Below are 22,539 nucleotides of genomic sequence, written 5' to 3' on the forward strand. Positions count from 1 at the left end.
AAGCTAGGAGGACATGGGGTTGTCCTCAACTGGAGACATTCTTTTAGTCGACTTAACATTCAGAATATTTGTTGACTAATCGACAAATCTTCAAAATTGAGTTTCCGTGCATATAATCACGCAGAAGGGCCTTTTTTGAGTCTTGTGTTTACCAGACACATGCTCATCATTCTCTTGAAAAAAAACTCATTCAGCATGAAAATAGCATAAAGAGTGACTACGGGTAATCAGCTAAATTCTTTGGTATGTGCTGGCAGGAGGTTTATTTATATATTCATTCACAATTTAAAATAACATTATCATGAAAAACCATGGGGCTGCCACTTTGGTGAGGTTAATCACTGAGTTGCCTGGCAAGGACTGTGTTTTTTTTGTCTATTGCTATGGGGTGGATAGAAGATCATCAAAACAACTATAATGGGTAGCTCATTGTGAGGCTATTAAATCTTTCATTTGAATTTGGATTTCACAATGGGTTTTTTGTTCTTGATTTATTGTGATGTTTCTTCTTGACTTGTTTAAATAAGACTTGTCCAGCCCGGCGGCTGGGTGGCGCAGCGCACAAGGCGCTCGTCACCAACGCAAGAGACACTGGTATCGAATCCAGCTGTCGGTGTTGCTTCCGGCTTGGCCGGCCGTCATACTGGCTCGATTGGCAGAGTCAGCGGGAGGGAAGCCGGTGGGTGGGTCTGGGTCGTTGTGGACAGCGACTCCTACAGTTCGGTCGGGGCGCCTGCACAGCGAGGGAAGGATCTAAGAGAGGTAGTGTGACCTTCCACACGTTACACTTTCTCAGTGAGAGTCCGCACTGCCAGGTAAAAAAGAAGTGGTGGGCTGGGTACACATGTGTCGGAGGAAGCATGTGATAGTCTCCGCCCTCCCAGACCGACGGTAGGGGGTAGAGTGCGCAGCGACCAGAAAGGGGATTGGGAATTGGCATAACGACTAACATTGGGAGGGGAGAAAAACGGAAAAAGAAGGGGGGATAAGATAATAAAAAAAGACTTGTCCAGCCCATGGGGACATTAATGTGTGATTGCGGGCTTTACAAATCACTTTGATTTGATTTGAATTACATTTGATTTGATTTATTTATTTACAGGAAAGAAGGCTTTTGAAATACAAAGATATGAGGGGCTTGAGCCCTACCCAGTAGATCTACTGATTTACAGAGGCTTCCCTGTTCCTGTGGCCAGATGATGAGTAGTTAGAAATAGTCAAGCAATGGAATAAGTGGAATAAATAGGAGCAATATTTCGGGGAATGTTAAAGATGGTTGAGTGGGGATGATTCCAGAGTAACTTGCCTGACAAGTTAAATCATCCACACATCAAGTAGCCTATATCAACGTTTTTTAAATTAAAATCAAATGTTACCATTTGGATGACGGTCCGATAGATGAGACGATGAGAGCAGTGTGTAAAATGAAGGTCCCGTTTGAACTATCTACACGATTAACAATATTCTCCCCCCTTGTTGTTTAATCACAGATCTAGCACAACACACAGGCATGTGCTCATCTGCACAGCTCTCAGTCATATCAGACCGTTCATTTCTCAAAATAATGGAGGCTGTAGAATTTGTTCCGTTTCCCCCCAAAACATCCTCCTTACTTATTCTCTGCCTCTCCTCAGGGTGGAAGGGAACCCTGATGGGAGTTGCCACGGCAACGGTCTGTGCCATGGTGAGGGAGTTTGGCTGCAGGGCGAGTGACATCGTCGTGGTGATCGGACCGTCGGTGGCGGCGTGCTGTTTCACCCTGGAGAGAGACCAGGCCGTGGAGTTTCACAGCATCCACCTTGACTGCGTCCCTGATCCACATTCACACAGACCCCACGTCGACATCCGCCTCGCTACCAGGTAAAGGAATCACTAGAGAATGAATTAGAACGCGGTGGTGGTGCCTGTCTCAGGCAACATAGCTACATGTGTTGGTAACTGTGATCATTTTCTACCAAGCTGCATCAGAGTCATGCTCATAATTACAGTATATATAACTCCTACCATTGCTATTGACCATATTCACATGGTGGCAATTGTGGGAACAGGGTGGAAAGGAACCCCACCTGTGCATGGCATGAGAGCAAAATGGCCGCCGTATGAATATGGTCAATAGAGATGAGGTAAATCAGTAATCCCATGGAAGCAGAGTTTGTGGCACAACTTCACCTACTTCCAAGGTGCACAGAGAGCAGGAAAACAAGTCTAAAGGTTAAAGCTCCAGCAACAATTGTAGTATATAGAATAACTTTACAACATTGTTCTATATACTAGTGTTGTTGGAGTTTTGACTCTTGTAATGTAAATCAGTAATCCTGACATCTCCAATAGAACTAGAATGACATACTGACATCTCTAATATAATGGAAGAGAAAGGCCTCTCTATAAACCTAGGCTGTAAGATAAGATAGGATGGTCCTTTATTAATCTCCTTGGGAAAATTCAGGGGTCATAGCAGCGCAGGGGAGGGGCAGGGGATTGATTGGTTTTTTGAATACTTTATTGACACAACAGTAAGACAACATTTGAACAATAACAATGTCATAACGCTGGTCAAATGGATAGGACACAATAAAGCCATGGCTTGTTTCCATTGTGGTCCATTTACATAGAACATAAAAAGGCACACAAACACGAAAGAACATGTATACAGACAGGACACCCTAAATGCAAGTACAAAACACCTAACCTGAAAACTCATACAGTCAACAAATGTTAAAAAAAAAAAAAAAAACACAAACACTTAAAAGCAACTCATGATAAAAGAGATAAAAACCAAATTAAGACCAATTTGAGTTGCTGCTGAGCCATGATTTTAGGGCGGATTTAAATCCGAGAGGGGAGTTCAGGAGTTTTAGGAATGTTGGCAGGGCATTCCACATCACAGTAGCAAAAATGCGTCCTGACTTTCGGAGGGACCAGGGTCCGTGGGGCTCCCTCTTGTGGCATATTTGTGGACATCTCCTACTTTATTTAAATAATTTACTAGGTACTTGGGGACCATTTCTTTGAGTACCATAAAAACCAGAAGCATTTTAAGCTGGTGTACCCTTTCCTCAACCCTGAGCCATCCCAGACTGTTAAGGTGAGCTGGCGTTAGATGAGTCCTAGAGTGAAGGTTGTGCAGGAGGTGGACGCGGGCAAATACTGCGGCATGGTCATGCTGGACCTACAAAAGGCCTTTGACACGGTCAATCACTCCATTCTGATTGACAAGCTAAAAGCAATTGGTTTTGATAGTCTATCAGTGAGCTGGATGCAATCCTACCTTGAGGGGAGGGAACAGATGGTGGAGGTAAACGGTACCCTATCCCCCCCCCCCTCACAGTGAGCTGTGGTGTTCCACAAGGAAGCATACTAGGACCGCTACCGTTCCTAATTTATGCAAATGACATGTCGTCAGCTTGTGACTGCAACTTGTTCCTGTTTGCGGACGACTCAGCCCTGCTGGTCTCTGACAAGAACAAGTTACAGGTTGAAAAAACCCTCAGCTCGGAACTAGGCAGAATCTGCATATGGCTCGCTGATAACAAACTATCATTACACATGGGCAAAACAGAGTCCATTCTCTTCGGTTCAAATAACAAACTCAGCAAGACCGACGGCTTCTCAGTTACAGTGGGTGACAATATTGTCACAAGGAAAGATGAAATTACCTACCTGGGTTCCATCCTAGAGGCTAATCTCTCCTGTGACAAAATGGCATCCAATGTAATAAAAAAAGTCAACAAACGAACTCGATTCTTGTACCGGATCTCCTCTCTGGTAAACAAGAATACCCTGAAGACTCTGGCAGGAGCACTCATTCAGGGGTACTACGACTATGCTTGCACCTCATGGTACCAAAGCACCTCAAATGCGCTAAAAACAAAATTACAAACATCTCAAAACAAACTGGTCAGACTACTGCTTGACCTTACTCCTAGAACCCACCTCACCCCTGCCCACTTTGACAACCTAGGATGGCTTAGAGTAGACGACAGAGTACAGCAACTTGCAATGGGCCTGGTCTACAAGATACACTACACGACCAAGGTACCCATGTACATGTCAAAATACTTCACAAAGGTCAGTGAATACCACGATCACAACACCAGAGGGAGCTCCACAAATCATGTTAAACCCAGATTCGGCTCAAATAAGGGACTAAACACGTTTCGCAATTATGCCACATCAATGTGGAACGCCCTACCCAAAGCTGTAAAGGAATGTGGATCACTACCCACTTTCAAAACCTCTCTCAAGGGACACCTACGGGAGACTGCAATTCAAAACTGGTGTCGTATATGTATAAATGAAGCTCGAGATACTTCACTGGCCCCTGTAAATATCCTAACCCAACCCCCTCCAATGTACAGTCATTTACCTAGTATGGTTTTGTCAATAGTCCAATGTACAATTTTTCTTGTTTGCACAGTGTCTCCCCCCCCCCCCCCCCTCAATGTACAGTTTTGCTTGTTTATACAGTGTTCCCCCCCCCCCCCCCCCCCCCCCAACCACCTCCAATGTAAATTACCCAGTATGGTTGTCAATATCCCAATGTACCCAACCCCCCCCACCCAACCTCCTCCAATGTACAGTTTCTACGTCAAATGTATATACTCCCTTTTCTTGACTCCTTCTGTATCACAAACAGTACTGTATTTGCAAATCTGGTATGTCATAAATGTATAGATGTAGCAGTACTGACTATCTGTATGTCAAGTATGTCATATATGTCCCGATGAATTGAAAATGGGGGACCCTGATGTAAACAAGACGAAAGTCTTTCTCTGGTCTGCATCCCCTTAACAATTGTGTGTATTGAGATGTACTGTATTGTACCCATTCTGCAATCTGTTAATAAAGTTTTCAATCAATCAGGAGTCTCACAAGTTTATTTTGGGAGGTCTGAAGCTTTGTCTTCATTTGTTTGGAAATCTTACTGTACCATGAAGTGCAAGCGTAGTCAAAGTGACATTGAATGAGGGCTCCAGCTAGCGTTCCTATTTATAAAAGAGGAAATCCTAACTGTGTTTTTTTTATTAACCTTAGTAATCACTTTTAGTGCCATTTTTTTGTTAGAAGGTTTGTTGTTTAAAATAAAGCCCAGATAGGTGACCTCCTCTTTATCCGCAATAATGTTATCACCCACTCTGATTTTAAAGCCTGGGGATTGATTTAGGTTGTCGTTTGACCCAAATAGTATGGCCTCTGTTTTTCCTAGATGCAGAGACAATTTATTGTCACTGAGCCAAGAGCAGATATTTTTCAGTTCACTGCTCAGGACATTTTCTACTTTTGACTTATCCCTGTCAGAGACAGGAGTGCTGAGTCTGGAGGTACAGGCAGGGTAATAGAAAAGACAATAAATAATAAATATATACAAGGATTAAAAAATAAAAGAATAAAAGATAAAGAACAAGATCAAATATGAATATGAAAAAAAATAAAGGTGAGGGTCTGGTCGGCCGGATTGGTGAGACACATGTTACTCTATCGATAATAATAACACATAATAACGCCCGCCTGGTATCATATACAGATTATATCCTAAATCTATGTGCCCCATGTGCAAATAATATATAGCTTTACAATGTGCAATACTCCATACTGAGTCTTTGTCTACCCGGATGCCAAGTTATTTTTTTTGTACTGTAAACTAATCTATATGTAAACAGAGTAAGCGGATTATCAATAAATATAAAAATATGCAAATAAGATCCAAGGTGCTAGTGAATGAAGGAGTGTGAGTCCCTGTGCGAGGTGCAGAGGTGCGTTGCTCATGGGACGGGGTTGCACGACGTGCAACCAGCTTTTGTGAGCAGAAGCGCGTGCACGCGCATGCGCGGATGTGCGCGCGCGTGCACACAGGAATGTGCTGCACTCGACTGATGCGCCAACTCGCTAAGTACCCACATGGGTGACATGGCTACTTTGCATATCAATAGCGCCGGTCGTCAGGTGTGTTCAAATACATTCACACAAAACTTGTGAATGAAATGTGTTACATTCCATTCATAGAGGCAATTAGGCACTGTCTTTAGTCTGTGCTGATGCGAGGGAACATTTATGCGCGGGAGAGAGCGCACGCGCCCGGGAGCGCGCGTGCACGTGGCATCATTAGCGTGCATGCAACCAGTTTTGATGTCAGCAATGCAACACTGGCGAGGTGAACCAGAGTCTGTGCAGGGTCAAACTAGTTCTATAGGAGTTTACCAAATTAGAACCTACGTTTCACATAGTCTCTGTTAAAAATACTGTTTCAAGATATTACTACTACTATTAAAGACCTCTCTCTCCAGAATTTTTTTTTATATTTAGAGTTAACTCTCTTGTAAGGTCATTAGGTCAATTCCTGATGTTCACAGTGACAAACTCCACCCTCTTTTTTGATCCTCCTTTTCTTGAACCTGTCACTGGGAAGAAACAGTTGTGATAGGAGGATCAAGAAACGAGCGGGGCTTGGGATAGGTCAATTGATTTTCAATAAGTGCTGCACAGTCACCCCCTCTCTCTATGATCATTACCATGGCAACTGTTGCCCCACCCACTTGTTTGATTGGATACCTTGAGGTCGTGACCTCAGCACAGAGCATTCTCTTTGATCATGCTAGGGCACAGCTGTTGATTTGTGGTCCAAGCATTGGCAGAATGATTAAGGGCAGGGAGTCATTGACTATCTGAAAGGTTTTATGGCTCTTTCCAAATATAGCAATGTCCTCCACAGGTTGTTTGGTTATTTATGGGAGTGGCAGGTCATACCGGTCAAGATACACGCCGAGTCGGTGAGTGAAAGGGGACAAGAGGTTGTGTTGTATCACATGTTAATGTGTCAGTTTGTGAAATCTATTGTCTGATTCTGTGGTACTGTAGGTCACCTCAAATAGTCTTTGTGTGGGGAACCACTGCATGGTTGTACATATACAATACATGATTTCCACCTACACTTCAACTGTGGCTGAGATGTCTTGGTTGTTGGAGGTACAAGAGCATCCATATTGTATTATGTGAGTGAGTGAGATTGCCTGCCTCCTCCTTCTGCCACCGTATCTCTAAAGCCTCATTTGCACTCAGTCCTCTATCGTCCACTTTTCTGAGTGTGAAAGCGGCCAGACCGTCAGGTTTTTTCACACGATTCAGACAGGTCCTGTATGTAGCAATCTCGAGGAAGTGGTTACAATTGTGGATAAAATACTTGATACCTTGGAACGGTTGCTATGAAACAGCAAGATAAGGAAAACCAATTGCATTGTTTGTAATTGTGGAAGTGGGAGATTCCCATGTTGTGGTTGTGGATACTTCAAAATAATGTGTCATGTCCCCTGTACTATGATCTTAGAGTGTGTGTACTATGATCCTAGAGTGTGTGTACTATGATCCTAGAGTGTCTCCTGTACTATGATCCTAGAGTGTCTCCTGTACTATGATCCTAGAGTGTGTACATTCAGTAACCTGTTAATGGTAGTGTGAAAACCTGTTCTCTGGATATGGATGTATTCTCAGTTTCAACTTGATAACAAAAACAAACATAAACCATCATTCTAGAAAGGACTTCCTTTGATTCCTTTTCCATTTGTTGATAATGAGCAAACACTGCAACAGGAAATCAACTGTAGCTTTAGCTTGTTTCCCAGCAACACATCAAACCTTCAACTGAAACAGTCTATAGAAATGGAAACCTCCAACTGTATGAATGAAAACATCCAACTTTCCATCTCAGACTCCTCCTCCAAAGGGGCGGGATCCTACCTGAGCATATCCACGATGACACAGTGACGGACAGGCCGTGCGTGACCCTTTGCACCTCCTGCCACCCTGAGTCGTTCTTCTCCCACGTCCGTGATGGAGTCAACTTTGGAACACAGGTTGGCTTCCTGTGGATCCAGGAAGCAGAGGAGCCAGGCCTGCGTTCAGCAGACAACATGCTGCGAGAGGGTTTGGACGAGAGTAGGCGTGTGTTTTAGGTGATGCTGGTGGATGTTCACTCTCGGGTCATTTTTATGTAGTTTGACACAAATGCAACCAATTCCTTGGTCAAAATGTCATTGTGTTCATGATGTGATTTGTAGTTCATGTGTAATTATGTCATATATGTGATAATTTTCTATAGACATATAAAAAGAGAACATTTTAAACAAGCCACTTCTTATTAGGACTGATGGCTGTACTGTAAGTCTATATATAAATATAATACCTTGTCTCTTTTTTTTTTCTGTCCTATTGCACAGTGGTCTGTTAACTACACTGTAAAACAAGTTTTAAACGCATTTTGCGAGTTCTGGCTGGGCAGCTTTTATTTAACAGGACCAATTAAAACCAACAGCTGTGCTTAATCTGTATCTACTGTAATAGGCAAGCGGCGCATACAAAACGACAGTAGGCCTACAGTATGGATGCTATTCAGTGTGTAATAGCGTAAACGGGACACAAGGGGGAGCTGTTTGCCTTTTTTGAATGTGGATTATCATGCCGACATGGTGAGGGGACTGGATTGATTGATTGATTGATTGATTGATTGATTGATTGATTGATTGATTGATTGATTGATTGATTGATTGATTGATTGAAAATTGTATTAACAGATTGCAGAATGGGTACAATACAGTACAGCTCAATACACACAATTGTTAAGGGTGGGTGGGGGGGTAGGCGGGGTGGTCAGTATAGGTTTAATAGTGAAACACAAAGTACATAATAGATTAAATGAGCTTGCTATGGTTAGACTAGTGTATTCCTGGCGTTTTTTTATACGTTTTTGATGACGTTTCATGTCCTATCTACACAGAAATGCGTTTTTTGGCTTTTTTTTTGTGGATACGGCTGAAACGCAAAATTGTGTTTGCGTTTGGAGATACGCAAAAAAAACTAGTCGACAACAGCGTGTAGTCAGCACGGAGCAGTTGTTGCGAAAACGCCCATGCGCAGTAGATACCATCTGCGTGCCCTTCCGGTGACAACAGTGTGTGTTTGGGACAGAGCTCCGTGTCCCAAATAGCTTCAGCTACCATGTGTTGTCAAGTTATTGTTATAAGGACCCCAGTCCAAGCTACAACAGTCTGCATTCCCTTAACAATTGTTTGTATTGAGCCGTATTGTATTGTACCCATATGCAATATGTTAAATAAAGTTTACATCCATTCATTCTGCTAGCATTACCGATTGCATGAGCAGCTGGCTAACGTGAGCTATCAGGATTCAGACCCTGTTAGCTCAGAGTTCCTCTTTCAACTTAACAAGCATTAAACAAAATGGCCCAGTCATCTATTCACCTTTGTTTAATACACACAGCGTTGTCTCTAATGTTATCTAACTACTGATAGCTCGCGATATCATCAGTTTTAGTGCTGGCTAAGTAGCGTGAGCTAACGTTAGCTTCTAGCCACAATGCTATATTGTTATAATGGCATACTCCATTGACGTTAGCATGCAGCTAACAATGCTACCGATCGTTTTTTAGACTAAACTATCCGCTCTTGGTGGTCACTTGTGTTGATGTTAGTTTTGTTTCATCAACAAATGACAGGCAGAACACACAGTGAATGTATCCGTTTTGTTTATTGCACTTTTATTAGGCTTTGCTGAAAAAAGAATTGCTGCATTGAGTAAAAAAAAGCAAGATGGTGGCGCGGCATAGGCGCCTGCCTTATTGACATTTTCTTTGCTGGAGCTTCCACCAGGAAGTGTATTGGCACATTCGTTCTGATTGGTTGAAATTGCCTTCATGTTTGCCACCTACTGCCACCTACTGCTTTGGCAGTGTACTACATCAGTGTGCTCGGCTGACAAAAACGGAAAAAAAAACGAAAGTGTGACTCAGGCGCACAACGTCGCGGCGATACGCGGCGATACGCATAAGAAAACAATACGAAGATGATACGAAAGGTGTAACCCCAGCGAGGAGTGTTCTCATCGTGGCCAGCTGGAAGACACTAAAGGTTACACCTTTCGTATCATTTCGTATTGTTTTCTTATACGTATCGCCGCGTATTGCCGCGACGTCATGCGCCTCGAGTCACACTTTCGTTTTTTTTCCGTTTTTGTCAGCCGAGCACACTGATGTAGTACACTGCCAAAGCAGTAGGTGGCAGTAGGTGGCAAACATGAAGGCAATTTCAACCAATCAGAACGAATGTGCCAATACACTTCCTGGTGGAAGCTCCAGCAAAGAAAATGTCAATAAGGCAGGCGCCTATGCCGCGCCACCATCTTGCAATGCAAGATGCACTCAATGCAGCAATAATTTTTCAGCAAAGCCTAATAAAAGTGCAATAAACAAAACGGATACATTCACTGTGTGTTCTGCCTGTCATTTGTTGATGAAACAAAACTAACATCAACACAAGTGACCACCAAGAGCGGATAGTTTAGTCTAAAAAACGATCGGTAGCATTGTTAGCTGCATGCTAACGTCAATGGAGTATGCCATTATAACAATATAGCATTGTGGCTAGAAGCTAACGTTAGCTCACGCTACTTAGCCAGCACGAAACTGATGATATCGCGAGCTATCAGTAGTTAGATAACATTAGAGACAACGCTGTGTGTATTAAACAAAGGTGAATAGATGACTGGGCCATTTTGTTTAATGCTTGTTAAGTTGAAAGAGGAACTCTGAGCTAACAGGGTCTGAATCCTGATAGCTCACGTTAGCCAGCTGCTCATGCAATCGGTAATGCTAGCAGAATGAATGGATGTAAACTTTATTTAACATATTGCATATGGGTACAATACAATACGGCTCAATACAAACAATTGTTAAGGGAATGCAGACTGTTGTAGCTTGGACTGGGGTCCTTATAACAATAACTTGACAACACATGGTAGCTGAAGCTATTTGGGACACGGAGCTCTGTCCCAAACACACACACTGTTGTCACCGGAAGGGCACGCAGATGGTATCTACTGCGCATGGGCGTTTTCGCAACAACTGCTCCGTGCTGACTACACGCTGTTGTCGAAGCGTTTTTTTTGCGTATCTCCAAACGCAAACACAATTTTGCGTTTCAGCCGTATCCACAAAAAAACGCCAAAAAACGCATTTCTGTGTAGATAGGACATCAAACGTCGTCAAAAACGTATAAAAAACGCCAGGAATACACTAGTCTAACCATAGCCTAAGGAGAGAAGGAGAAAATGTGGTAATGTAGTGAGGGGTGGGGGCCGTAGGACATTTACAGGGGCCGGTTTCGAATTGCAGTCTCCCGTAGGTGCTCCTTGAGAGTGGTTTTAACAGCAAGTTAAACGCTGGAGCGACCATATTAATGACACAGCACTCATACAAATAAACATAATAACATCATATAACATAATATATGATTCATTTAATTAATAACATTGGTTTTAGATGTTCAGAATAGTGTATTGGGTCCCAGGAAAGTACAAGTAAGTGGTCATTTGTGTGAATGTGGTCGTGGTAGTTGACAGTGGGAGAAGAAGATAAGATGTTTTTGATAGTCGGAGATGGCAAGTCACACTGTCTAATCACTGGCGTTTTGGGAAACGACATGAACATTTTCTAATCTAGAGTAATGATACCGCATGCAGGGCAGGGTAGCTGAGTAGGCTATGCCTCGCCTTTTTCTCACCCATATGGAAAAGAAATGTGTGTAATATAGTTGTAATATTTGTAAATATTAAAAACACCTTTTAAAAATATATATTTTATAGCCTAAACATACCCATAGCCTAAACATACATAATGGCCATATGCCATTTTAGAGATTTCTATTGTATGTGTAGCAATTTATTTTGTATATCCAACAATTGTATGTCGTATTTTATCATGTCATAATGTTTCTATCAGCCCCATTCAAGTTTGTTGAAGGTTCAAGTGTTATTTTGGGTATTTAGAGAGGTATTCCAAACAGAGAAGGATGGGGAATTCCATTCACTTTACAGGAATCGGCCAGAATGTCTTCTATAACCTGTTTCACACACACACAGTCATTGTATTTGATGTCACTGACTAAACTAAATTCAGTTTATACTTTGCCACTTTTTCCACAGCGAGGCTACTGTTGTGGAACACTGTATTCTTTTACAACCTTTCTAAACTGAAAAATGACAGACTAACCATAACCAGGAAAGAATCTGAAATGTTTAGGTCATTAAATTGCCCCAACATAGTTATTGTGAGCCATAGAAAAGGCATCTGGGTTTTTACATCAGGGTCCGGACAGGATCCCTGCTCCCAGTCTTCCTGAAGAAGCTCATGCTTCCTACATTAGAAGCCACAAGCACGGCACGTCACACATTATGCTGTCAAATAATATTATTTTATTATACAACATTTGATTTTATTTTTACAATCTAATGTCTTATGTGTGGCCCCTGGAAAGACTAGCTGACTCGGCTAATGGGGAACAAACACATAAACCCATGTCTCAGTGTTCAGGAGTGCAGTATAGTGCAGATGGCAGGTGTGCCAGCAGGGCTAACGTTACCGATAGCCTCCCCCCATGTGGATTACCCTATCACCCTGCTGTTACATCAGCCTGAGGTGTGTGTGTGTGTGTGTGTGGGGGGAGGGGGGGGGGGGGGTGCATGCTTTGTGTGTGAGAGGGGGGGGGGGGGGGGGGCATGCACGTGTGTGTGTCATCTTCCCATCAGGGATTAGCTGTGTTGTAACAGGAGTACATCTTCAATTATTCACCAGTTCACCATACATGTACATGACACCATATACATACATTCACACAGTTACAACTATCATTTAAAAACAATTGAAATGAGAGAAAAAATATATATAGTATAGGAAGTTCTCTCTCACCAGAATAACATTTTAACAGAGGGAGCTCCACAAATCATGTTAAACCCAGATTCGGCTCAAACAAGGGACTAAACACATTTCGCAATTATGCCACATCAATGTGGAACGCCCTACCCAAAGCTGTAAAGGAATGTGAATCACTACCCACTTTCAAAAACACTCTCAAAGAACACCTACGGGAGACTGCAATTCGAAACTGGCCCCTACAAATGTCCTAACCCAGTTGTAGAGTAAATGACCAAGTATGGCTTTGTCAGTATTCCAATGTACAGTGTACAGTGTCCCCCCCCCACCTCCAATGTACAGCCCCCACCCACCCAACCCCACCCCACCCAACCTCCTCCAATGTACAGTTTCTACGTCAAATCTATATACACTCTTTTTCTGGACACTTTTTGTATCACAAACAGTACTGTATTTGCAAATCTGATATGTCATAGATGTAGCAGTACTGTCTATCTGTATGTCATATATGTTATGATGAATTGAAAATGGGGGACCCTGATGTAAACAAGACGAAAGTCTTTCTCTGGTCTGCATCCCCTTAACAATTGTATGTATTGAGCTGTACTGTACTGTACCCATTCTGCAATCTGTTAATAAACTTTTCAATCAATCAATCAATGTATAGTTAAGCACCACAATTATAGTCAGCCATCACCTCAGAGAATATCACATCATACTGTATATAATCCAAACTGATTTCTTCTGAATAATTGCTGTTCTTAATTTATTTTGAAAACTGATCTTGTAATCTGGGTTAAATACAGTGAGAATGAGTTAAGTATGTGTGTGTGTATGTACTGTATGTGTGCACAGTGTGTGTTTGTGTGACTAAGGAGGTAGAGAATGTATTACACTCTTGACTACACTAGTGTGATGACACCAAGCAGACATGTTTTTCTCTGTAGAATACAATGTGTAGGCCAGTCTCTGCAGCAACATAATACTTCATTTAGAATGGTATTTTGACACACATCTGCCATTATCAAATACTGCAGCCTCCTTCGATTTGGTTACAAAATGTGATTAATTGTGCAGCCCTATAACGTGCTTCATAAACTGTCATGCATGAATCAAAAGGTTGAGAATATCAAAATTAAGAACTATTAGCTCAGGGAGAGAATTGTGTTAAAAATGTATGTTGTGATCACAGGTTTCACCCTCTTCATCTTATCATTTGCAATTCTGCACTAAATCTTATCTAACAATTAAAATATTGGACTAATGTGTCTATTAGGGAGTCCTTAACACTTTACTTAGAGCATTTGATTTGATTTGAAATATTTATATCGAACATGCAATGAATACAAACAAACAATAACAAAAGCAAAACACAACTCAATCTACATGTTCGAAAAGGAGTAGGAAGAAGTATACACTTATTTAATCCTACCCCTTTTCCACTACTCAAATGAGTGTACTATTTTAAAACATAAAAAAGAAAAGAAAAAAAATATATATATATGCAAAACAAAAAAACAAAAACTATATATGTAAAACATGAAAGAAATAAAATAAAAATGTAAAGCATGTAGTTATAATGGATTATACTGTAACATGCTATAGTGTAAGAGTGCAAGTTATTTTGATTGGTTGAAGAAATTCAAATGGCTGGGAACCCGCTTTGTCCGTCTGAGCCATGTAAATACGGTAGATCTCATTTGACAGCATACTTTATGTTGAAAAAAAGGGATACTGTATAATGTATATCACATTGTCTATTATAGCTGATGTCCCTGCTAGTCTGTCCTTTCCAGCCTCTAGCTAACTAGCTAGTAGCTACACCCTGGGCATCAGTGCTACTGTATATAGCTGGTGTTATAGTCCCTGCTAGTCTGTCTCTTTCAGCCTCTAGCTACACCCTGGGCATCAGTGCTACTGTATATAGCTGGTGTTGTAGTCCCTGATAGTCTGTCTCTTTCAGCCTCTAGCTAACTAGCTACACCCTGGGCATCAGTGCTACTGTATATAGCTGGTGTTGTAGTCCCTGCTAGTCTGTCTCTTTCAGCCTCTAGCTACACCCTGGGCATCAGTGCTACTGTATATAGCTGGTGTTGTAGTCCCTGCTAGTCTGTCTCTTTCAGCCTCTAGCTACACCCTGGGCATCAGTGCTACTGTATATAGCTGGTGTTGTAGTCCCTGCTAGTCTGTCTCTTTCAGCCTCTAGCTAACTAGCTACACCCTGGGCATCAGTGCTACTGTATATAGCTGGTGTTGTAGTCCCTGCTAGTCTGTCTCTTTCAGCCTCTAGCTACACCCTGGGCATCAGTGCTACTGTATATAGCTGGTGTTGTAGTCCCTGCTAGTCTGTCTCTTTCAGCCTCTAGCTACACCCTGGGCATCAGTGCCATTTTGGAGGTTAGGAGCTCTTACAACTAATGAACCAACAAATGGATCATGTGTAGAAGTGGAAAGTGACTACAAATAGGAGAATAAAAACGACAATATGTATTCTTGTGTACTCTTACAATATGTATTATTGTGTGCTCTTACTATGTATTCTTGTGTACTCTTACAATATGTATTCTTGTGTGCTCTTACAATATATATTCTTGTGTACTCTTACTATGTATTCTTGTGTACTCTTACAATATGTATTCTTGTGTACTCTTACAATATGTATTGTGTGCTCTTACTATGTATTCTTGTGTACTCTTACAATATGTATTCTTGTGTGCTCTTACAATATATATTATTGTGTACTCTTACTATGTATTCTTGTGTACTCGTACAATATGTATTCTTGTGTACTCTTACAATACATATTCTTGTGTACTATTACAATATGTATTCTTGTGTGCTCTTACAATATATATTCTTGTGTACTCTTACAATATGTATTCTTGTGTACTCTTACAATATGTATTCTTGTGTACTCTTACAATATGTATTCTTGTGTACTATTACAATATGTATTCTTGTGTGCTCTTACAATATATATTCTTGTGTACTCTTACTATGTATTCTTGTGTACTCTTACAATATGTATTCTTGTGTACTCTTACAATATGTATTCTTGTTGTGTGCTCTTACAATATGTATTCTTGTGTACTCTTACAATATGTATTCTTGTGTACTATTACAATATGTATTCTTGTGTGCTCTTACAATATATATTCTTGTGTACTCTTACAATATGTATTCTTGTGTACTCTTACAATATGTATTCTTGTGTACTCTTACAATATGTATTCTTGTGTACTCTTACAATATGTATTCTTGTGTACTCTTACAATATGTATTCTTGTGTGCTCTTACAATATGTATTCTTGTGTACTCTTACAATATGTATTCTTGTGTACTCTTACAATATGTATTCTTGTGTGCTCTTACAATATGTATTCCTGTGTACTTCCTCAGATCTGGTTGGTCTTGAAAGTCCCCGTTATACAAATGGTAGCAGAGTGAACTGAAAGAGAACATTTGAATCTGTGATGTGACCTAGATGTAAAAGCTGTCTGACAATGAATGGGGTTCCATAAAATCAAATGTCAGAGTTGTCATACCCAATTCTGTAGTTATTACAACAGTCATGAACCAGAATTGAAACCTCATTTGGGTGGAACTGCTCACATGAAAATGTTATGGACCCACAAAGTCAGCCCCATTCATTGTCATAGAGCAGCCTCATATTTTATATACATCACATATTTGAGGGTTCTTTCTCTGATTTCTGGCTTTAGGGAAGACTGGTTCATGTTCAAATATTGAATAAACTGTCCTGGTGCACAGAAATAATATATGCAAATTGTTAAAATGGTCGTCGTTTTGCTTTAAGTCTTCCCAGCGTTCCCATTCTGTGCAGCTGAATAAGGTTCAACAAAGACAGGGGTCAGTTGGCTCATTGTGAGTGTGGGTGTGTATGTCATTTGTTTGTGTGTACAGTGAGTGCTACCATGCCATATTATAGTGCGTCTGTGTGTCTGCTTTCTTCTCAGCTGTCTGACCTTTCCAAATTATTGTCCAAGAAGCAAAAGTGCGATTGAGTGGGTATTTGGAATCACTTTGCGTTTTTCCAAAATACCCACTCAATCGCTTTTGTTTTGGAAATAATTTGGAAAAGGTGACTGGAGCCGACACAGCAGACACACAGGCATTTAAAGGCATGGTGCTTTGACACACAACACCACACACACACACACACCACATATTTTTTTGTTTTTTTGTTTTTTTGTTCTCACTTTCTGTATTTTGCTCCCATCCCAATTTAGTCGTTATGTCCTGGTCGTTGCGCGCATTGCCCCACTGTCGGCCTAGGGAGGGTGTAGAACTACAACATGCCTCCTCCGATACATGTGGAGTCAGCCAGCCGCTTCTTTTCACCTGACAGCAAGGACTCTCACTGGGGGAATGTAACGCGTGCGGAGGTTCACGCTATTTCCCCCCGCTCCCCTCCCTGCTGAACAGCCGCCCCGACCGACCAGTAGGAACCGCAGTTTACAACGACCAGGACACATACCCCACCGGCTTCCCACCCGCTAACACTGCCAATTGTGTTAGTAGGGAAGACTGACCAAGCCGGAGGTATCGCTGACAGCTGGATTAGATCCCACAGTCACTGCGCTACCCAGCCGCCCTCACACACCACATTTCTGTACACACACTGTCATGTTAATTGAAAGGCCCAATCAGTGATCCAGACGTAAACACTGCCAAAAATAAGGAGTACAAATGCAAACATGTTTAACTGTCATGATCACAGGTGTGAGCTCTTAAGGAGTCGACTAACATTCAACAACAGATATTATGTGCTTTTAATTGTATTTGATGTAATTTGTGGCTGTAAAATGTGTATTTACATTGGAAATGTTTCTCAATACTGTAGTAAAACAGATGTGTATTCTTATTTACAGTGAGTTAAGAAAGAAAGTTTCAGATCAAACTTCCCACATTGATATGGTCGGTGAAAAAAGTAGGGATTGGGGCTTTAAAGGACAGATTCAAATGTTTTAAAATGTTTTAAATATTGTCTGTCATGATATTAACTAGTATAGGCTATAATTCCACTGATTGCTTTAGTTTTATTACGGAACTTAACTCTGTGCTTCATCCTCTCAACAATACAACCTAAAAACATTTGCCCCATTTTGATTGTATTGGAGCCTGAGGATGAAGTGTTAAGTTCTGTAATAAAACTAAAGCAATCAGTGCAATTATAGCCTGCACTAGTTAATATCATGCCAGACAATGTTTTAAAAAAAAAAGTTGGGAAAAGTTAATCCATCCTTTAACATAAAACTTCTCAAATAGGGACTGGCTTTTTTACTTCATTATGAAGACATATTTCTTTTATATATATATATTGATCTTTTCCCCCCTCCTTTTTCCTCCGATTTTTCTCCCATCCCAATGTTAGTCGTTATGCCAATTCCCAATCCCCTTCCTGGTCGCTGCGCACTTACCCCCCACAGTCGGTCTGGGAGAGTGGAGGCTACCACGTGCTTCCTCCGACACACGTCTAGCCAATCAACCGCTTCTTTTCACCTGGCAGCGCGGACTCTCACTGAGAGGTGTAACGTGTGGAAGGATCACACTACCGCTCTTAGATCCTATCCGCGCTTAGCAGGTGCCCCGACCGAACTGTAGGAGTCGCTGTTTACAACGACCCGGACCCACCCCGCCAGCTTCTCCCACCCTCTAATACAGCCAATTGTATTAGTGTGAACGGCCAGCCAAGCTGGTGACAACCCCGGAGCTGTGAGCTGGATTCGAACAGGCGAATCCAACGTCTCCGGGGTTGGTGACGAACGCAATCTCCGCTACGCCACCTGACCGCCCATGAAGACATCTTTCTTAAGGATTCAATTAACACAACAATAGTGGATGAAGCCAGTGTATATTTTGTAATACACACATAATGTCAGCATGTGCACACATCTGAGATGTTGTGTTTATGACTTTGTACACACAGTGTGTGTCTGTGTGTGTGTGATTTTGTTGTGTGTACGTTTATTTATGTGTGTTCGTCTGTGTTCTGAATCCTCAAGTTATTTTCTCAACCATTCATTGTGACACATACATATCTCAGTTAATCCTGTTTACGTTTCATGTAATGGTATTTTGTAATCCCTCTGTGATGATTTAATTCTGAGTCGGAGCGTGTTTGTGTGTGTGTCTGTGTGTGTTTGTGTGTATGTGCGCTGCGAACATGAAAGCATCCGTGGTGTATTCTAATAATGTTAACAGTATTGCTTCCATCTTATTGTAGGTCCAGGCTGATTGTGCAAGTGCCTGTCTGTAGCACTCGAGAAGCCTATGTGCGTGTCTCTGTGTCTGTGTGCAGAAGGATGTGTGCGCTTGTTTCCGTCATAGTCTAAAGCCCTGTGATCCAGATGGAGACAGACATGATGATCTGTTATGTAAGAGAGTTCTTTCTCTCTTCCGCTCTTCTCTGCCTCCTCCTTTGAACCTCCATCTCCGTGACATGAAATACACACCACTCCTCCTACTCAATACTATAGAAACCAATGCTCCCACTGCCCGCCGCCCTCTTATTATCGAGTGCTAGAATAACCATCAGCAGCAGCAGCACCATCATCATCACTGAAAATATTATATGAAGGAGGCCTGATCCGCCCTGTTTCTGACTCATACAATGGGCCTCATTCACGAAGCGATAGAAGAACAGATTTCGTTCTTAACTAGCATTTCTTCTTATTTTTCTTTTAACAGACAGGTAAGAAAGAATATAAGAAAAATAATAAGAGAGTATTGGTGAATGAGGCCCAATGTCTCCTCCACTGAACCTGAATTCAAAAGGGGAATAAATTGAGTTGAGTTCCATCAATATTTGAACAGCTGCCCTAAGGTCCAAAAACCAGAGAGCTAAAGCCAAAAGAATACGTCCTAACCTACATGCACCCTAAACCTGTGGTAGTGGTAGTCACCTTACGTTTTGATATAAACGTATCTATATATAATATATATATAGATACTGTATTGTTACGAGGTGGTAGGTGTGTAGGACCCAGGTGCAGTGTAGAACGGATAAGACGAGAGGCAGGTGTTGGTTTTCAAACAAAAGGTACTCTTTTATTTAGAGTATAAAAAGGGTACACGCAGACGAGGGCATATAAATAAAAGGGGAGATACATCTGTCTCCAAAAACACGTTTAGAGCACAAACGCATAAACTTCTCTATACAATAAATGGGGAAAGCAAAGGGGAGAAAACGATGTCTCCAAAACACATTACAAAAGAAATACGTCGGGAGACGGTGCTGCATATGCACACAAAGAAGTCATACAAGCGATAAGGAAAAGACACGTCAATTAATACAAATGGCGAACGGACTTATTCTCCATGGCAGGAGCGATAAGTGTTACACAGTCTGTTGATTGACTCACGGTGTCTGTAGTAATAGCATATAAAGCCACCTTAACTAGACACACCAGGTGCCAATGAATGCAATTAGGGCAGATGGACAGGTCCATTACCACTAGGTAACACTATAGGGCTTTTCTCCCTGAGGAGAGCAAAAACCCCAAACGTTACACTATATTGTAATATACTGTGTAATGACTATGGACCTTGACTTTCTCTTTGTCTGTCTCCTTCTTTCTTTCTCTCTCTCTCCATCCCTCCAACCTTCTCCTCTCTCCTACACGAGAAAGGAGGTGAGCCACATCTCAGGGGAGCGCTACCAACGTCAAAAGCTCCCACTCACTCCTGAAATATCAAGACTATCGAAGTCACACCACACCGGCATATAACTGGTCATGTGCACGTAGTGCACCGTATTTATAGCTTAATGATTCACATATAACTGGTCATGTGCACGTAGTGCACCGTATTTATAGCTTAATGATTCACATATAACTGGTCATGTGCACGCAGGGGCGTAGCTGGGGGGGGTAGCTTAGGATGATTCCAAGGGCCCAGCACTGGGGGGGGGGGGGGGGCCCAAATGTTTTTTTTTTTTTTTTTTTTTTACTAGACATCACTCAGGTGTATTATTGATGCTCTCATTGATACTATGTTTGTTTCTGAAGTGTGTATGTGTGTGTGTGTGTGAGATATATAGAGAGAGAGGGGGGGCTTTGGTAGACTATTGCATTGGTCCATTCATTGAAGATGAACGCAATGCGACATCCTTTACTAGGCTCACCCACCAACAGTGCAGGTGCTGAACTGCTGATCCGAATGTATAGGTAAAAACCATATTATGCGTTTTCATCAATAAAAAAATGGCCAAAAAAAATTCCGCTTACGCGCGCTCGCATTCACTGGGGGCCTACAAATACATTCTTTCATGGGGCCCAGAATCTGGAGCTACACCCTTGTGTGCACGTAGTGCACCGTATTTATAGCTTAATGATTCACAAAGCAGCTAAGGATGACACATATAGATTGTATAACTCAAATCCCTTGGTCCTTTGCCCATATAGCACATGCACACACACGCATGTATATGCACACGCACACACACACACACACACTGTTCTACATGCTCCAAGTATGGAACAGTTAAGCGTGCCAATGATTGGCGGAAGAATAAGTGAAAATCTACTGATCTTACCACAAGTTACACAACTCTCTCTTTCCCCCTCTATTTCTTTCTGTTTTTCTGTCTCTGTCCTTTTGTCTTTCTCTCTTTTTCTCTGTGTCTTTCTCTCTGTCTCTCAAGATTCTGCTCTCTCTCTCTCTCTCTCTCTTTCTGTGTCTCTTTCTCTCTGTCTGTCTGTGTCACTCTCTGTCTTTCTCCATGTGTCTCTGTCTGTCTGACTTTCTCTCTGTCTCTGACTTTCTTTCTGTCTGTCTGTCTCATTATCTGTTTCTTTCTCTCTCACACACTCTCACTCTCACACACACACACACACACTTCTTGCACAGAACCATAAAGTTATATTGAATGCAGTCTGAACATGCTGTGCACCTATCACACTGACACTGTGACTACTACATTGTGATTATTGTATTGTGAATTAGTGCTATCTTTTATCACTGCCATGCTGCTAATTTGTAAAGTATTCGTATTGCTTCTTTTTTGTACTACTTTAAGTGTGTGCTGCTGCCTGGCAGAGCAGCCAGGAAAAGAGAATGTCACTCTATAGACGTTTCACAGTGACAACGATAACATTATAAAGACTTGACTTAATCCTCTTTACCCCGTTGGGGGGCATAGGGCGTCCACCAGAGCTCTCCATCTCACTCTCTTCTGGGCCAGGGCCTTTGCTTCTTTCCAGCTCACTCCGATCTGTCTTCTGTTGCATGTGTGTCTGGTTTTCAGAGACTAGCGCAAGGTCGTCTGCGAAATCCAGGTCCTCGAGCTGGGTAAACAAGGTCCACTGGATTCCTGTCCGTTGATTTTCAGTTGTTCTTCTCATGATCCAGTCAATGGCAATGAGGAAAATCAAAGGAGAAAGAAGACAACCCTGCCGCACCCCTGTTGTGATGGCAAAGGTGTCTGACAGTTTGCCCTTGCAGATCACCCGGCCATTGAAATCCTGGTACATGTTCTTTATTAGGTTGATGATCTTAGAGGGTAGGCCATAGTGACCTAGGAGTTTCCAAAGCACTTCCCTATCTAGGCTGTCAAATGCTTTTTCAAAGTCTACAAAATGCATGCACAGGGAGTTTTGCCACTCAACACACTGCTCGATAATAATTCTTAAAGTAGCAATATGGTCTGTGCATGACTTATCCTTCCTAAAACCTGCTTGCTCTTTCCTCAACTGTCCGTCTAAGGCTGCTTGTATCCTATCTAAGATAATCCTACAAAGAACCTTGCTAGGGACGGACAGGAGCATTATGCCTCTCCAGTTGTTGCATTCACTGAGGTTTCC

The 22,539-nt window shown here is 41.8% G+C and overlaps 1 protein-coding gene across 1 annotated transcript in view; it reads left to right on the plus strand.

The window, feature by feature from the left end:
- Window positions 1–22,539, plus strand: part of LOC311225974 (purine nucleoside phosphorylase LACC1-like) — a gene marked incomplete at both ends in the record, with an annotated part of 98,034 nt that overhangs the window by 19,617 nt on the left and 55,878 nt on the right. The window contains 2 exons of the mRNA XM_084311359.1: window positions 1,635–1,860; window positions 7,703–7,929. Of these exons, the coding sequence (XP_084167485.1) occupies window positions 1,635–1,860; window positions 7,703–7,929 (453 nt within the window). The remainder of the gene's footprint in view (window positions 1–1,634; window positions 1,861–7,702; window positions 7,930–22,539) is intronic.

Source organism: Notolepis coatsorum, assembly GCF_963971535.1.
Source record: "Notolepis coatsorum genome assembly, chromosome: 3".
Taxonomy (NCBI): Eukaryota; Metazoa; Chordata; class Actinopteri; order Aulopiformes; family Paralepididae; genus Notolepis; species Notolepis coatsorum.